This window comes from Myotis lucifugus, unplaced genomic scaffold (genome assembly GCF_000147115.1).
Source record: "Myotis lucifugus unplaced genomic scaffold, Myoluc2.0 scaffold_1160, whole genome shotgun sequence".
Lineage (NCBI taxonomy): Eukaryota > Metazoa > Chordata > Mammalia > Chiroptera > Vespertilionidae > Myotis > Myotis lucifugus.
Genome location: NW_005872208.1, coordinates 70,531 through 88,112, shown reverse-complemented (window position 1 = coordinate 88,112; position 17,582 = coordinate 70,531). Strand labels below are relative to the sequence as shown.

The 17,582-nt window shown below is 47.8% G+C and overlaps 1 protein-coding gene across 1 annotated transcript in view; it reads left to right on the top strand.

The window, feature by feature from the left end:
• Nucleotides 1–9,653: 9,653 nt before the first annotated feature.
• DAPK1 (death associated protein kinase 1) overlaps nucleotides 9,654–17,582 on the top strand; it is a gene marked incomplete at its 3' end in the record, with an annotated part of 78,453 nt that continues 70,524 nt past the window's right edge. The window contains exons 1-2 of the mRNA XM_023748114.1: nucleotides 9,654–9,676; nucleotides 15,097–15,318. Coding sequence (XP_023603882.1) covers nucleotides 9,654–9,676; nucleotides 15,097–15,318 — 245 coding nt within the window. The remainder of the gene's footprint in view (nucleotides 9,677–15,096; nucleotides 15,319–17,582) is intronic.

The window sequence follows — 17,582 nt, the reverse complement described above, 5'->3', positions numbered from 1 at the left end:
AAAGGTGTCAGGAAAAGGCCAGTAGAGAGACAGCAGTCATTAGAATCTCTGCGGCTCTAGCATCTGGCCCAGTGATGGCGAACCTTTTGAGCTCGGCGTGTCAGCATTTTGAAAAACCCTAACTTAACTCTGGTGCCGTGTCACATATAGAAATTTTTTGATATTTGCAACCATAGTAAAACAAAGATTTATATTTTTGATACTTATTTTATATATTTAAATGCCATTTAACAAAGAAAAATCAACCCAAAAAATGAGTTTCGCGTGTCACCTCTGACACGCCTGTCATAGGTTCGCCATCACTGACTAGCCTTTGGGGGCCCAGGGATGGTTGACATTCCGTGACGGTCTTCACTGCGCTTCCATAGATGGACAGGTCCTGGAAAATGTGGTCAGGAAGTGGCTAGCAAGTTCATTGAAACTGATACCCATTTCAGTTGGTTCCCGGGGACCATGAAGCTTTTCTCCCTGCCGCAGTCACACTTTACCAACTGCTCCCACTTCTAATGGGATCTCTGAGCCATGAAGGACCCTGTGATATTGATGATCGGAATCTCCAGCAGCGTAGTATGTTCATGTTCTGTCAAGAAGTAACTGATCTGGCACCTTCTTTCTCTAGGTCAGTAGCGGACACAGCTGGCCACTTCTACAGGGGCAAGATGTTTATCTTTCTGTTTTTTATAGAGAGAAGGAAGGAAGCCAAGGCATGGTAAAGAGGGAGAAAGACTCATAGATTGTCTCAGCAGGGAGAGGGAAGAATAGCATGTCATTGTTACAGATTCCCCTTTTGGGGGGGGAACCAGCATGCCATGTCTGACACATAGACAATCCTCAAGAAATGTTCATTGAGTGAGTGAGTGAGTGGATGAATGAATGAATGAATGAATGTAGCAATTACTTGGAATTCAGGGAGAGACCCCAGTTGTTTCACACATTTAAACTGGCAGTTTGGCAGGAGCACTGAGCACTCTGTGAAAATGCCTGCGGCAGTCCTATGTGTCCCTCATGACCGGCTTGCTAATTCCTGTGATTATCATGAGCTGGGGCAAATAATGGATATCAGTGTGAGGATCTCTCACAAGGGAAGAAGAAATGAATGAGCCCTGGGTTTATGGTGCAGAGAGAGGGCAGATGCCTGTGAACAGTGGAAACCTTCCGCTCCCCTGCCATCCTGTCAGCCTCGTTAACCTCCTTGTAACCTTTTCCTCTGCTCCACAGCATCACCAGAAACTCGACCCAAATCTTTACGTCCACAGCATCACCAGAAACTCGCCTCCCCACCCCTGCTGCCATCACTGCTCTTGGGCCTCATTGGAAACTTCTAGTCCATCCACCACTTTTTCACTATCTGTCACCACCCTCCTTTCTCTACTCTAGTCCTTGGCAGGAGGGAGGGGGTAACTATGAAATAAATAACATTATATTAAAAAATCAACTTACCAGATAGGATCAGACTTTTAAAATCAGCTGAATCATAACCTCTGTATTTCTCACTGGGCCGGTTACATTTTTGTAGCCTCATGTAGTATATGCTGCATAGAAATCTTTTTTTCTTTATTTTTTTTCCCTTTTCTTTTCTTTTTTTTTTTTGCATAGAAATCTTGATATTTGCCTTTTTGGAGCCATCAGCTCATCTGCATGTAGCAGTGGTTATACCAACAGGAATTTGCTAGAGAAAGGCTGATTCAAGACTTGGTAAATGACTTCAAGAACATAAATGTTTGTTAGAACATGTTGGTTGTCCAACTGACTTCCATAGTCCAAATAGCAGGGTATGTTTAAAAAGAAAACCACCTTAATGCACATAACTGAAGAGGTAAAAATGTGTTCACATATTTTTAAGAGAAATGTCCAAAATACTTACTAGTAGAATGGTTTCCAAGAGAAATCTTGGTCTCTATTAGTCTTCTAATAAGGTCAGCTGCGATATCTTTTATCTTCCAGTGATTAATGTGCTCAATTAGCCATGGTTGACCTCCCAGTGACTTTATGAGTATCCTTTCCACTTTTCTTCTATAAACAAAATAATCAAGATATGCCCTAGTTTTATATTTTAGCTCTAATATTAGCTAGAGTACTTAAAATGCGGCTAGTCTAAACTGAGGTGTGCTGTGGGAGTAAGGCACACGCTAGGATTCAAGCACACATACACACAAAAGGTAATATATGTCACCATTTTTAATTCTTGACATGTTGAAATTATAATATTTTAATATGTTGGGATACATAAAATATATTATTAAAGTTAATTTTACCTGCATTTCCAAATAGAGTTTAGAGATGTTGAGGGCAATATGGATTTTATTTTGAGTTTCAATCTGGGACGATCATTAGTATAACAGAAATTCAGAAAATACATAAGAAAGAAATTCTGTTGAAGGATTTCAACTGCACATACTCAACAATATGTTCTCCTTATTTCTGCAATATGTTCTCCTGGGTTTCTGCAGTCCCTAGAAGCAAAGTGTCTTAAGGTTGGGAGGAACCTAAGTGACCATTGTACAACCTCCCCCTCATTCCTGGCTGATGGCCTCTTGACAACCCTTCAGGTAGCAACAGTTGTCATCACCAGAGGCAAAACCTTCTTACTGCCCTGTCCTCCCCCTGACTGCCACCTATACTGTCAGCATCTTTCTTCGCAAGTGCAAGTGCCCAGCACAGGGCCCAGCTCTTCCTGAGCACTGGGGTGACAGTGCGGTTGCTTGTGTCCTTTGTAATCAGCTAGAACCATCAGATACTTTCTATATGAATTGCCTATAGTTAGGTCCAAAGATTAACTTCTTTGGACCTAACTATAGGCATTTCTCTTATGAAATTTTTTTTAAATACATTTTTATTGATTTCAGAGAGAAGGGAGAGGGAGAGAGAGATAGAAACATCAATGATGAGAGAGAATCATTGATCGGCTGCCTCCTGCACGTCCCACACTGGGGATCGAGCCTGCAACCTGGGCATGTACCCTGACCAGGAATTAAACCTATGACCTCCTGGTTCGTAGGTCGACACTCAACCACTGAGTTATGCCAGTCAGGCTCTCTTATGAATTTTATTATTGAGCCTGTGGGATAATTTAGATTCTGGGTTCTGTCAGTAAAGTCAGCCATTCCTTTTAGACCAGTTATTTTAAAATGTGGTAAGTATGCTTTCCTCTGATGTACTGAAGAATGTCTTGTCTAGGACAGTGCTAAACTCCAGAGCCTTGTGGCCTGCCAAATCCACCACATGGTGAGTCACCACTTCACCTACAAAAATATCATGAAAAATCATGTCACAGGCCTTGCTGAAATGAAAACATTCCTTTCTCGTCTGTATAATTTCCCATTTCTGCTTGTCTCAGAATCCAGGCAGGGGCAGGGGAGCGTGTTTGCTGCTTGTGCAGCCTATTGATCCACCTGCTGTTTTTAATTCATCTGATCAGTAATTGATTCTCAGTTTTTGCTGGCCACTAATAACAAGCTAATTGATCTTACAGAGGGATCCAGTTAGGTCTTCTTTTCAACATCAATACAGCATCACTTCTTAACATTTGTCCAAGATGATCAGCAATGGTTTTAAGTTGCTTCTGCCACACTGAAGTGTAACTTTCTTAGACCTGAAGATATGGATTTCTTTTAAATGCCTAGGCCAGGGAACCTTTTATGTTCTCTTTTCTAAACTCTAGCTTCATCTCCACCTTAACAGGATTTTCCCAACTTTCCCTTAACTGAAGATCATTGTTGGCCTTACACATGCTCGTACACACACAAAAATGGAAGCTAAAGAGTGTTAGTTTTGTTTTCTACACCATTGACTCTGACCAGCCATTTTTAGTCCTTTTCTATCCATCTTCTTGCTCAGAAGTGAACTTAAGTTTGGGTTATGGTTTTTGTTTCCCATTTCTAAATCTTAGTTCGTTTCGGTTTTTTTGAACAATTTGTGCTATTTTGTTGTATTTATACAAGATCATGAGCGTTTTGCCTTTCAATTTTCCATTCTTTAGAAATCTGACCTTCGTGGAGCTTGCACATTTCATTGGCCTTCAAGGGCCCATTATAAATTGCTTAATGACTATGAGAAATTTTTATTTAAGAAATATTTAAGCCCTGACTGGTTTGGCTCAGTGGATGGAGCGTCGGCCTGCGGACTGAAGGGTCCCAGGTTCGATTCCAGTCAAGGGCATGTACCTTGGTTGCGGGCACATCCCCAGTAGGGGGTGTGCAGGAGGCAGCTGATCGATGTTTCTCTCTCATCGATGTTTCTAACTCTCTATCCCTCTCCCTTCCTCTCTGTAAAAAATCAATAAAATATATTTAAAAAAGAAATATTTAAGTTGTGCTCCAATTAGGGAATTTACCTAGCTGCCTGAAGTTATGGCCTAAGGCAACTGCTTATGCAAAGCTCTTGGCCCCAAGGAGACTGGGAGAATTCCCCGGGAAGCGTAGATAGCTTACATGAGGACTGCCATATACCTTAGCTTTAAAAGTGAATGTAGGAGATCAAATACACTGATTGTCCCCTTGACAAGCTTCCAAGGGAGATGAGCAGCTCCTAGGGACCAGTTGGGGCCCAGCACAGAGCTGGAGCCCAGTGAATGTTTGAGAGAAATAAATGCATAAGGACTGCCCTGGACCAAGATGTTCTTGAAGCAAATGATGAGACATCTTGTGTGATATTTTTAAGTCCTGGAATAGCTGCTTTTCCATGTCCAGAAGGGTCAGTGGAAACAATTTAAATAGCCCTAACTGGTTTGTCTCAGTGGATAGAGCATCAGCCTGCGGACTCAGGGGTCCCAGGTTCGATTCCAGTCAAGGGCATGTACCTTGGTTGCGGACACATACCCAGTGGGGAGTGTGCAGGAGGCAGCTGATCGATGTTTCTCTCTCATCGATGCTTCTAACTCTCTATGCCTATCCCTTCCTCTCTGTAAAAAAACAAAACAAAAAAAAACACAAAAATAAATAGATAGGTAGTCAGCTTATAAATTAAGGTGACTCATAAGGTGACTGAGTCAAACATATTAATTCTAACGTATTACTGAGTGCAATGTTGGACTCTTGGGACTGAATAGTGGTGTTAATTTTCAGAAAGAATCCTGTATACAAGTGTGATGTAAACAATTTTCCAAAAGCTAATATATTGGGTGATGATCTCTATGAAGTGGCTCAAAGTTCAAACTTTAAGAGTCAAAGTTGCCATCAGTGTGGAGAGGGGTGTTGAGACCCTCAGCCCCCTATTGATGAGGAAGTGGGAGCCTGCGAGCAGAATGGGGGCCAGCACCCCCTCCCACCCTCGACGCCTTCCTCCCTCGCCTGCCAGAAAGTTATGTTTCCCCCAGACAAAGCTCCTGAAGCCCCCTGTGCACGATCACTCCAAATCTCCCTGAATTCAGGTTACACATTTTCTTAGGAAGCGATGCCCCATGAAAAGGTGGTTGGGTTTGCAATCCCAACTTCAAGAGGTATCACTTTCATACCTCATACACGCAAATTACTTCTCATTTCTTGAGGGTTTGACCTATGACCTGATTGGAGACATCTGTTCCCCAGAAGTCTCACTTCCTGGGAGAAGTGGCGTCATCCATGTATTTGGTCTCCTGGATGCGGTATTTACAGCCTTCCCCTGCCTCTGACAGGAGCCTCACGTTTGCTCGGTCTGATCACAGGGGTGAGGTCAGCCCGCATGGCAGGCTTCCAGGGAGCTCTGCTTCCACTGAGGGAACACTCAGACTTCCCGGGAGCTCTGGTTTCTCTCTAACTTATCATCTTTCAGTTTTATCTGCGTGGCTCTCTCTTCAGGTAACTCCAGCAGTGAATTTCCCTGCCAGCCTCGCCTTGCCTGGCCTGAAGTGACCCCCCTCGGTCCTCTGCCTGTTTTCTCCTCTCCTTAGACTTCCTCTGTGAGGTGAGTCCCCACCTGGTTCCTAGCCAAGGTGACAGATCTGTAGACATCATGGGTAAGGGCTGGCCAAGAGCACTGTGGAAAGGATTCCTCTCGGCTGGGCAGACAGCCAGACAACCACTAGCTGCCTCGCTGAGACCCGGGCCTGCGACTCTTGCAACCACAGGGAAGGAAAACCCGGAAGAAGCTGCTACACCCCCTGTTGGATTCAGTCTCCAGAGCCAGACAGGCCCTTGTACAGCATCTCCGATGAGCATCAGTCATAGGGCTGCCCTAAAAGCCACACTGCGCCAAGCACATTTGCATTTCTTTCAAGTCACTCAAGTCCAAACTCTTCACCAACACAGACCTGACTTCTTTGGAGCTAATTCTTTCAATGACAACGCATGACAGAGGGTCCCAAACCTGCCCATGAAAACACACAGGCAAACAGCAGTTCCACCGAAGCTGAGAGGGAAGACATGAAAATACTAGTACCTCTGTATGCAGGGCCTGTCATGCTCCAGGACTGGGCAGAGGACGTATCGGGGAGGATTGCCCACAGATCCTATAAGCTCCCTCTCATCTGTACAACTCAGTGTAGTATTTGCACAGTCCCAGCCTGTGCCCACCAGACTGCCCCACTGTTCCTTTCTCTTTACCTTTGGCTTCCACCTGAGCCTCTTGAACGAATCTTTCTTTTTGGGGGCCATGGAATAAGGAACTTCACCTCAGCTCCTTGTCTGTCTTCTCTTTCGCCATGAAGTTACATGAACCTCCTGCTCCCTTTTTCAACTTTTTTCCCCTGAGAGCAGCTTGCTGAGTTGAATACAGATCGTGCCTTATGGCCCAGTTAACTTTAGCCAGTAGCTGAAAGGGGATTACATGACAAAGTCAGGATGATCAAATAATGGGAGTGGCCCAAGGGACAGCACGCTGAAGTCGGAATGATCAAGCACTGGACTGAGCCCCCTGAGACTCAGCTGGGCAGCCGGAGGGCCCCCCTGCAGCTCAAACATGGACTTGGGGAAGGAAGCCTCGATCTCCAGTCACCTGATGTTGTTACCACTGATTAAATGGGAGGGCTGAGCCCTGTGTGACACCCTTTCTCTATTAGGTCATTTTATTCTCCCCGGGGTCATCCTGATTCCGACGGGCGCTTGTATATTTTGGAGAAAATATTTGGAGTATTGTTGTTTGTTTTATAGTCTGGTCCAGTGGAGGTCCCATGTAGACAGTATCGGATGACACTTTTCTAAGGCTTGTTTTCATCTTTCCTTTCTCTTCGGCTTTAAAAAAAAAAGCAAACAACCCTGACTGGTTTGGCTCAGTGGATAGAGCGTCGGCCTGCGGACTGAAGGGTCCCAGGTTCGATTCCGGTCAAGGGCATGTACCTTGGTTGTGGGCACATCCCCAGTAGAAGGTGTGCAGGAGGCAGCTGATCGATGTTTCTCTCTCATCAATGTTTCTAACTCTCTATCCCTCTCCCTTCCTCTCTGTAAAAAAAAAAAAATCAGTAAAATATATATATATTTTTAAGCAAATAGCTATCAAGCACCAAACCAAGCCTGTGTTCTGGCCCGGGCCCCGAGTTAGGTGATCTCAGGCCTCTTCTAGAGCGGGACCCCCCCTCGCTGTGCACACCCCCTTCATGTAGCACTCGCTGCTCTGTGATAAGGCAGGGTCTTGTGAATTCCTGCCAGTTGTAAAATCCCGAAGTCACAGACCAGATCTGAATCGGGCAGGATTAGGCATGGCAGCGAGTGACAGAACCCAAAGGAGCTGCACCCAGAACACGCTGGCAGCGTTATCACTGGGCTTGTGTCAGTCAGGGGCCTGGGAGGCCAGTCGGGCCTTGCTCAGGGTTCACAGGGTCGGGCCCCTGCCCGTCACCTCCTCACTCTTCTCCCGGGCGGGTCGCATGGTCCAAGGTGGCAGCGAGGGCTCAGCAACACCTGTAGATCCACCAGCAAGTGCCACTGCTCTGCCTCAGAGCTCCCGCTCTCCACACCTGCTCTGCCTGCTCTCACTGCCTCTTTAAATAACCAAATACAATTGACTCTGAAAGAAAAAACATCAGAATCCCCTGCTGGGCTCAAATGGTACCAGGCTTCTGGCAGGACTGGGACCATCGTGCATTTTCCTGACTCCTCTACTCAGCCCTCGACCAGGAGGCAGAAGGCAGAGGCCAGGAGTGGCCTGACTTAGTTGTCCCCACCCTTCTAATGGGCCACCATCCCAAGAGGGTCTGCACCCCGTGGGCACCTGCACCCCCAGCTCTGCGCTCAGCCCCACCAGGCCTGAGGGAGAATACTATGACTGGTGTCTTGCGTTAGGAAATAACCTCCAAACACAGCTCTGTGCTGAGATTGGAAAGGAATCAGTGCGTCGAGAGTCCCAGCTCTCAAAGGCCAGCCATTTAATGGGAGAGAGGACCAAAGCGAACTTTCCTATGCCCCGTGCCAAAAAAAAAAAAAATGTGGGGAATAGTCCCAAACCCCTTGAAACCCAAACCCCTTGAAACACTGAATGCTATACCCGCTCTTGCAGAGAGCAGGGTCTGCCGAGTCCTGCATACAGAGGCCTGTTGTGTCCCCCAAACTTCTTGGCCATGAAACCCCTTTCTCTCAGTAGCATGTCTTTAACGGACGTGCCCCTCCAGATGGGTCTCAGACGGCCCCTGCTACGGTCTCATCGAGACAGGTGGACTGAACAAAGATGCTCACTGCTGTCCTAATTTCTTATTTCTGCGTCCTCACCGGCTCTGCTTTGCTAAGCCCTTCATTATAATGAGGTTGCTCCAGCCACCCAATACTCTGTGTATTTGGTTCTTTGACCCCCTGGCAGCAGCACTTGTGCAGAAATTCAGACCCTCGTACGCTCTTGCCTTGGGCCCCGGGTTTTGCCCTGCTCGGCTTGGCAGCCTTCTGTGTGTGGTCCTGACCTCCGGGGAGGGTGCTGTCCCCAAGGCGTGCGCCTCTGGGGCTGGCCCTCCTCCACCAGGTGTGTTACTCAAGCCTCCCTGCCCGCCCTTAGGCAGCACTTCTCATCCAGCATCTCACTCCTGAGTCGCATGTGTTGCTCGGTTCCCAGGGTGACCTGCTGCTGTTTATCCCTCCGCAAACTCTGCCTCTCCCTGTCGGCGCCCTGGCAACCTGCTGCTTTCCTCATTGGGTTCTCTAGACCTTGCCACCTTGACTGAGCCCTGGTAGCCGTTCAAATAATTATTGGAGTGTTTAAAAATATAATAATAATAATAATAAATCACAAGTTTGGCATTTTTGTCAAAAGCGGTTTGCCTTCCTGTCAGGCATAGCTTCTCAGAGGCCAGGAAGAGAGCAGTTCCTAATGTGGGCTGCACTGGGGGACACTCCGAGGGAACTGAGCTCGGTGCTGAGGACCCAGTTCCCGGAGGGGGTCAGCCTTCTTCATCGGTGGGTTAGGATGGAAGGGGAGGTTTCCATGAACCAGGACGAAGCACTTGGTCTTCACCTGGGTCCCCTAAGGTGGTGTCACTGGGAATGTGACTGGAGTTCGGAGCAGTCAGAATACAGATTCGGTAGCGGTACGTGTGCTGGGTCCTGTCGGACTGGTGGGTTTATGTGTGTTTCCCTGGTGGGGGAGGGGAGGCAGGGGGAGGTGAAAGGTAAACTGGAGATGAGCACAGCTCAGCCAGAATCCTGTTAAGACATTTCAGTGAGTCTTTGGGGTTTGGTGGTGGTGGTTTTGGTCTTGGCACAGAGGTCCCTCCCAGCGGATGCAGCACTTTCCTTGAAAGATGGGGGACTGCTGCCAAGATGAGAAGTGAAGAACCTGAAAGGTGAGCCCTCACACGCTGATGTAACGAGAGGGCTCGCTTGTGAGCCTGGGGGGAACCTGTGTTCAGGATGGTCAGGGCGCTCCCACCCCTTTCCACGCTCTTCCCTTAGGTCGGTCTGTGGCGTTGGTCAGCTACTGGCCCCCCACCCTCTGTATGGAAGCCTTCCTCCACACAGCTTCCTGGGTCCTCCGTTAAACCCCAGATATTTCCGTGGCTGTTCCCCCGTCCATTGCTGTATAACAAACCACCCCCAAACCTGGTAGCTTCAAACATCTCTCATGCTCTGTGGCTGCCTGGGTGTTCTCACCTAGGGTGTCCCGTGTGGTTGCACGAAGATGCTGGCTGGGACAGGGGCCATCTGAAGACTTGCTAGGCCAGACATCCGTGATGGTCAGTCGCCTGGCGGGCCTTCTAAAACTGCTTGCAGCTCAGCAGGAGCTGTTGACGGAAGCACGTCCATGCGGCCTTTCCAAATAGCTTAGACTTCTCCCAGCACGGTGGCGGGGCTCCAAGAGGGAGCTCCCAAGAATGCGTGTTCTGAGAACTCCAGACAGAACCCCCAGAAGCGCTTCTGCCACATTCTATTGGTCAAGCAAGGCTCAGGTTCCAGCGGAGCAGGCTGAGGTCACCCTGCAGAGGAGCATGGGAGATGGAAGATACGGCCAAGGCCATCTTTGCAAACTGCTGTCAGACTCACCTCCCCACAGGCGAACACTTCAGCAGCCAAAGTCACAAGGTCCTTTGGGGACCCAAGGGGAGAAATCGAATAGGCCTCCATCTAAAATGAAATAGCTTTGTTATTCCTGATTGGGGGGTGGGGCGGGGGGAGGAGGTGGAGCTAGAGACTTAACACATAGATTTCCAAGTTGTTGGGTAGAAAGGCCAAGAAGAAATTGGTGCTGCTTTTCAGCCGCTGAAATATGACCCTTTGTGCTTCTTTGAGAAGCAGGAAGCTGAGACAGCTTGCTACGCTTGCTAATTTTCATCCTTTTTATGGACCTGAAGTGCTTAGAGAACCCAGTTTACACTCACATGCAGGGTCTCACTCTATGTTGTCATCACCCTTGCATGAATGGGGAAACTGAGGCCCAGAAGTCCCTGCTTTCCCACGTTACTGACAGAGTTGGGGTTGGCCTTGCTTCGTTCTGGGCGGGACCCTGTTTGTGGAGCTGCTCTTCATCTTCCCCCACCACTCCCTCTTCTCTCAGAAATGCTAGGCAGGCTCTTTTGTGCTCCCTGCCCTGGCTCACCCGTGCCTCCTCTCAGAACTCATCCCTCCACACACACCTTCATCTTCCAGGTCACATCCCACCTTCAAGACACAGCCTGGGTCTCCTGACCTCCCAACGTCTTTTTTATAGCCCGTCCCACATTCTGCCGTTACATGCTTGTCTCTCCCATTAGTCTATAAACTTGAGGGTCTTTCCTCTGCCATAAATGTGAATTATTACCCAATATTAACTCATCCTTGAAAAATCATTTCTGTCGCCTCGCCTCTTATTTAAGACCTGTAAGTCCAGTTTTCTACCGGGATCCAAGCTGCTGCCACTCTGTCAACACAGCTCTTCAGGAAAAATAGTTGGCTCATAAGCCAGCACTATAATTGTGCCAGGGGGTTGATATGTGAATTCAAAAGTAAAAGTTATTTTGTGTTAATTAGAAGCCTTATTGCAAAGTCTTGGAAGGAGGGTAGAGTTGAAACTTATTGGCTGTTTTGATTTAAGCCAGATCTGTTTCTAGCATTAATGTAGGGAATTCGCAATAACACATAGTTCCCATAAATAATTTTTAACTGTCGTATGTACTGGGTAGATGCATGCTTTAAATTCTCCCAAAAATTATAAGCTGTTTTAGTATGTTTTTTTTCAATCTGCACTTACTGGGTGGGAGCTTGTTCTAATGTGGTGTCTGGATCAAAGTCCGCAGTGAAAATGTGAGAGTCCAGGTTAGGCACCAGCCCACGGGCAGAAAAAATAGTTGCTCCCAGACAACTTGCTCTTCCTGCATTCTGAAAGCAACATCTTTGACTTCTCTTGTCCACCCCATCTTTCCCAAAGTGAGAGCAAAACTCCCACAAAGAAATGAATTGGAAAATAAAACCTGAAGGGATAAAACAGAGTTCGACTGGTGTTTGTTGTTGTTGTTTTAAAAATATATTTTATTGATTTCAGAGAGGAAGGGAGAGGGAGAGAGAGAGAGAAACATCAATGATGAGAGAGAATCATTGATCGGCTGCCTCCTTCACACCCCCCACCAGGGATCAAGCCTGCAACCTGGGCATGTGCCCTTGACTGGAATCAAACCTGGGACCCTTCAATCCACAGACTGATGCTCTGTCCACTGAGCCAAATCAGCTAGGGCCGACAGGTTCATTTTTAATGCACTATGAAATACATAAGACCTCCAAAAACACAGATGCTTCACCAATTGCTTGCCATCTGACCTTGAGATTCTTTCTAATTGTTAATGTCGTGCTTCCTAAGCACACACACAAATGTGCTTTACCTTTCCTTGCAGAGCACCAACAAGGATATTCAAGCCATGGCTTCGTTCATTCAAGCACTTGATGAATTTCCGGTGGCGAGGAGAAAGCTACATTGCCCAAGCGTTTTAACCACAAGCCTCTTCTCTTTGCCTTCCCCCCAGAAAGCTCTTTCCTAGAATGAGGTCCTGCAACTTAGAGGGGGGTGGCTTATATCTCAAACAAAATGGACACAAGCCCAGCAAAGCAGCCTGGCTCAAGGAATAGAGCTTTGGAGCAAATACACTTGGGTTTGGAGTCATGTCTGCATTATGCAAACTTACTTGCTGAATGATTTAGAGCAGTTTTTAAAGCATCCCTCTGAAGCCTGGCTTTCTCATTGACCGAAGAAATGAGGATGGTGTGAATCTCAAAGAGTTAAAAGGGGGAAACAGTCAACAATGGATCATTTGGCGGTGAAAACACACTCAGATAGTCTTTAAATTTAGGCTTGTATTTAAATTCTTTGTGGTTTGCCTCCAGATTTTATTTTGTTTGGCACGTTGTTTTGTTTTTTTAAAGCAAGGTGATTCAAACCACAGACTGCCTCAAGTCATTACAGCCCCTGAGACAAGTCTCGGTGCCTGTAGGTGCCTGTAGCCTGTGGAAGGCATCACATCCACCACCACCACCCCACCACCACACCACCACCAACCACGCCGCCCCCACCACCACCAACCCCCACCACCACCACCACCATCCCGCCCCCACCACCACCACCCCCACCATCACCACCACCACCCCGCCCCAAGCACAGATGTTTGTGGTTTGGAGGTGCTGCCCTGCGAAGTGCACTCTGCCTTCTCTCTGCCCTGGGGTCCCTTGAGAGCCCTCTGTGGGGACATGATACCGTCTCTGTGAGGAGTGGGGCTGAGTTCCTGCTTTTCTCCATAAACCCCATCTCTGCAGCCCACCCCTTTTCCCTCAATAGACAGAAAGCCCAGTCCTTCACTCCCCAGAGAAATTAGAAAATGGTTGTAATAAAGTCGTAACAGATCCCCTGGCTCTTTAAGGTCGGGAGTTTACAGACAATCGGTGCTAGCATTCCGGTGCGATTTATTCTTCAACTTCTCTGCTCTCCTGCTGCAGGGGGAAAGAGGGCATTAATAACCTGTCATGCAAAAAAATTTGATACTGCCATAAAAATAATCCTTCACTATGTGTTTTTTCTTCTCTGGCCTCCTGCTGCTCAAGGAAATGAGTAACATTTTTAAGTATCCATTCTTTAGCATCAAAATATTACCAGTTATTTGATTTTCTCTCCCCTTTTTGTCTTCATGTGAGGGGAAGGAAACTAGCTGAAAATAACTGATCATGCTCTGCATAGCAGTTCTCCAGCTGGTGCCAAGAAATATACAGGTCCTGTGATGGGGGACCAACCCTGCCTTGGGCGCTAGGGAAGAAGTGAGGGTCGTTACAGGGGGAAGAAGTGAGGGTCGTTACAGGGGGAAGAAGTGAGGGTCGTTACAGGGGGAAGAAGTGAGGGTCGTTACAGGAAGCATCTTTCTGTTGTTTCACCTACATTCAGGGTAGCCTACTTACCTCTCAAGATCTCAACCACTTATGTCTTCACCTTTTATTGTGTGTCAAGTTATTTTATAACTAGAGGCCCAGTGCACGAATTCGTGCACAGGGGCCGGCCGGCAGGGGGGAGAGACCGCAGGAGGTTGGCTGGCCGCAGGAGGTTGGCTATGGGAGCTCACTGACCACCAGGGGGCAGCTCCTGCATTGAGCATCTGCCCCCTAATGGTCAGTGTGCGTCATAGCGACTGGTCGTAACGGTCGCTTAGGCTTTTATATATATAGATATTCTTTTATATATGCATAGGAGGCTCTGGTTATTTGCTGTGGCACTGGATGGATAGGATGCTTTCCTCTGTAAGAAATAGAAAACACAAATCAAACTGGCTTTAGCAGTAAAGAGAATTTATTGGCCTATGTTGCTGAAATTTCCAAAGGCAGATGGTTTCAGGCTAGGGTTGATCTAGCCACTCCCAGTGTTACCACAGACCTAGTCTTGTTGCTTCTACTGTCTCTAGCTCTGCAATGTGATTAGCTTTAAACCAAGAGTGACTCCTCAAATGGTTCTGAGGTGTCTGCCAGCAGCTTTGAGGGATCAGAAAGTCTCAGAAAAAGTCTCTGTCTAAACATTCTCTGGAAGGTCTTTACTTAGGTCCTGGGCCTATCACTGGAGCCAGGAGAACATTGTGCACTGATTGGCCTAGCCCAGGTCACATGATCTGTATCTATAGTTGTGGATGGAGGCAGCTTCCCAGAACCACAACAATCCCTAGATAAAGGTATTGGAAAAGGAAGAGGAGGGTGGTGATGCTGGAGAAGCAGCCAGCAGATGTCTAGTCCATAGGGCTCATCAATTCCCAAAGTGTGAAAAACACATAGAGCTTATTTTTGTTCTGGGTGTTTCAGTTGATAACTGTTGGTGCTAGAAATATGTCATCAGAGTCAGAGCTCTATATATTTTCCTACCAATTCCCTGGTCTCCATCTCTTGTTTTCCTACACACACAAGGAAAAGAGCTTGTTGGGAGTGAGGTCTGATCCAGGAGCTCCTTCCTGCGGTCCCTGAATCAGAAATGGGAGGGAAGGAGGCCAGCACAGAAGCGGAGGCATCATTACCGATTCAACAAAGCATAATTCAGGAACATAATTTTTATCCCTCGTTCACAAAGAAACTGGCTTAATAAAACTGAACTAGAGTAAGAACTAGCCCTACTTACTGTGTTAATTGCTCACAATTTGGACTTTTCTACTCACAACTCCATCGCTCCCCCCAACCCCCCCACACACACCCTTGGCACACCCTTGCTCAAATCTTGTATTTTAATGAACAAAAAGAATGTGTAAATGACCCGTGTCCTTCTTCCGTCCCCTCTCTTCAGCGGGCAGTTTGCAGTGGTGAAGAAATGCCGCGAGAAGAGCACGGGTCTGCAGTATGCCGCCAAGTTCATCAAGAAAAGGAGGACGAAATCCAGCCGGCGGGGCGTGAGCCGCGAGGACATCGAGCGCGAGGTCGGCATCCTGAAGGAGATCCAGCACCCCAACGTCATCACCCTGCACGAGGTGTACGAGAACAAGACGGACGTCATCCTGATTCTGGAGCTGTGAGTGCCCTCTGCGGGGCTGGGGCGGGCTGGGAGCGGGGAGGGGGGCGCAGGGATGAAGGTGGGCCGTGCCCAGCCTGGTCAAGAATGGACTCTGCTTTGCCAAGTCGGAGAAGTTACTAGAGTGTGTTGCCTGCCCCGAGGCCTAGCCGCAGTTATCTGGGGTCATTTTGAAGACCATTCACGTTTTCCCGCCTGATATGCGAGTGTTCCCCAATCTTAGGGTTCTTTGCTAATTATGAGGTTACCTGTTTTCTGAGTCTTATGTTAAGCTGTTAAGTATACTATGTCCTTCTCTGCTTCTTTCTTCATTCTCTTTCCCCCTTTCTTCTACTCTGCCTCTCCCTCCTCCCTCTATCTTACACACACACCCATTTTCAGCTGCTGGAACTGTCAGCACTCATTATATGAAAGGGTAAAATGGAACCAGAATCACTCAGAGGTGATTACGAAACTTGTTTTTAAAGCAGTTTGCTTGGTGTCTGAGGCCCACCCTGCCCATGGGATGTGGATCCTAGCGCGCTGCTCTGGGACTGGCGCCCGTCCCTGGCTGCTGTCTGAGTGCCCAGTCCCTGAAACTCAGGCCGGGGGGAGGGGAGAGGACACTGTCCTGGCGCAGCTGGCTGGGAATGTCTCTGGGCTCTTTGGAGAGAGGAGAGACTTGAGTGCGCTTAGGGTGGAGGGATGGGTGATGCAAAAGGACACTGGTGACAACCAGTCCTGGAGTTCTGAGTGCTGACGGGCCCACTCATTTCCTGGGAGCCTCTAGAGTTCACATTCCCTCCTGCCAGCCCGCAGCTCCCCTTGTCTGCAGATCTCCTAGGGCTACCAGGAAGAGACCAGAGGAGATGGAAGTGAGGAGGGTAACGGAGGGTCCAGCCCACCCCCGAGCACCACACTGCGGGAACGCTGGGCTTTGTCATCACAGCAGCCTGGGGCAGCCACAGCTTCTTGTCTCATCACGGGGGTTTGGCCACATTGCTCTATGGGTCTGAGCCACCACCTTCTGAACTGTAAACTGGGGTTAATAATACTTACCTCAAAAGGGTCTTGAGATACGCATTTAAAAATGCCCAGCACACTGTCTGGCTCATACATAGTTCCTCTCTTCATTCCTTTAAACCAAGAGGTTTGAGCCTCTGCACTGGTGACATTTGGGGCTGGGTAATTACTTTTTCAGGGGGCCATGCTGTACACTGTAGGATGCTTAGCAGCATCTCTGGTTCCTACCTACCAGATGCTGGTAGCATTGCCCCCTCCAGCTGTGACAGCCAAAATGTCTGCAGACATTGCCCTATGCCCCTTGAGAGCAAAATAGTCCCCCTTCCCCAATCACTGCTCTAAAGGCAGAGCAGGACTTGAAGAGCACGAGGATTAAGGGGCCTGCTCAAGGTACAGCATAGAAAAGGGAGGAATCACAGTTTAGTCCACGCTGTGGCTTTCTGTGGCCGCTGGGGAACCAGACAGAACGGAGATCAACATCGGGGTAAAGCCTTTACCATCGCTAAGCCTAACTTTCCTCCCTTACAGCGGTTGGAAGAGACCATGGGTACAAAGTTCCCGGGAAGGAAACGCTACAGATCACAGCTCTTTTGCCTTTTCAGAGAATTACCAGGTTGTGCCCAGTGGCTGAGTGTCACTTACCCTCTTCACATACCAAACTGCACCCAGGGGGCCTGTGAGTGACTGCCCTCCTCATGCCACCTGCGGTGTTCGGTATGGATTCAGCCTCTGTTGACTGGCCCCATTTCAGAGACATTTTTTATTGGGCACATTTATCCTGAGTGTAAATTGGGTGACATTGTAAATTATCATACAGTAAACTTGATGTTGGAGGAGGGTGGTAAAAATCCATGGAACTTAACATGTGGATTCCTGTAACCACCACCCAAATCAGGATTCAGAACAGTCCCATCACCCCCTAACTCCCTTCTACTAATCCCTTTGTAGTCACACCCACCCTCCACCTCCATCCCCACCCCCAAGCAACCAATGAGCTCTTCTCCATCCATTTGTCTTTTGGAATAAGTCTATTTATATAGTAGATAGTCTTTTGAGACCGGCTCTTTCACTCAGCATAATGCTTTTGGATTTGCGCACGAGTTCCTTGCTGAATAGTATTCCACTGCATGATGTGTATCCACTCACCCCCTGAAGGATGTTTGTGTTGTTTCTAGTGTTTGGCAATCATTAATAAAGCTGCCATCAACATTCACATACAGACGGGTGTGTGAACCTAAGTTTTCATTGCCTGGGGGTAAACA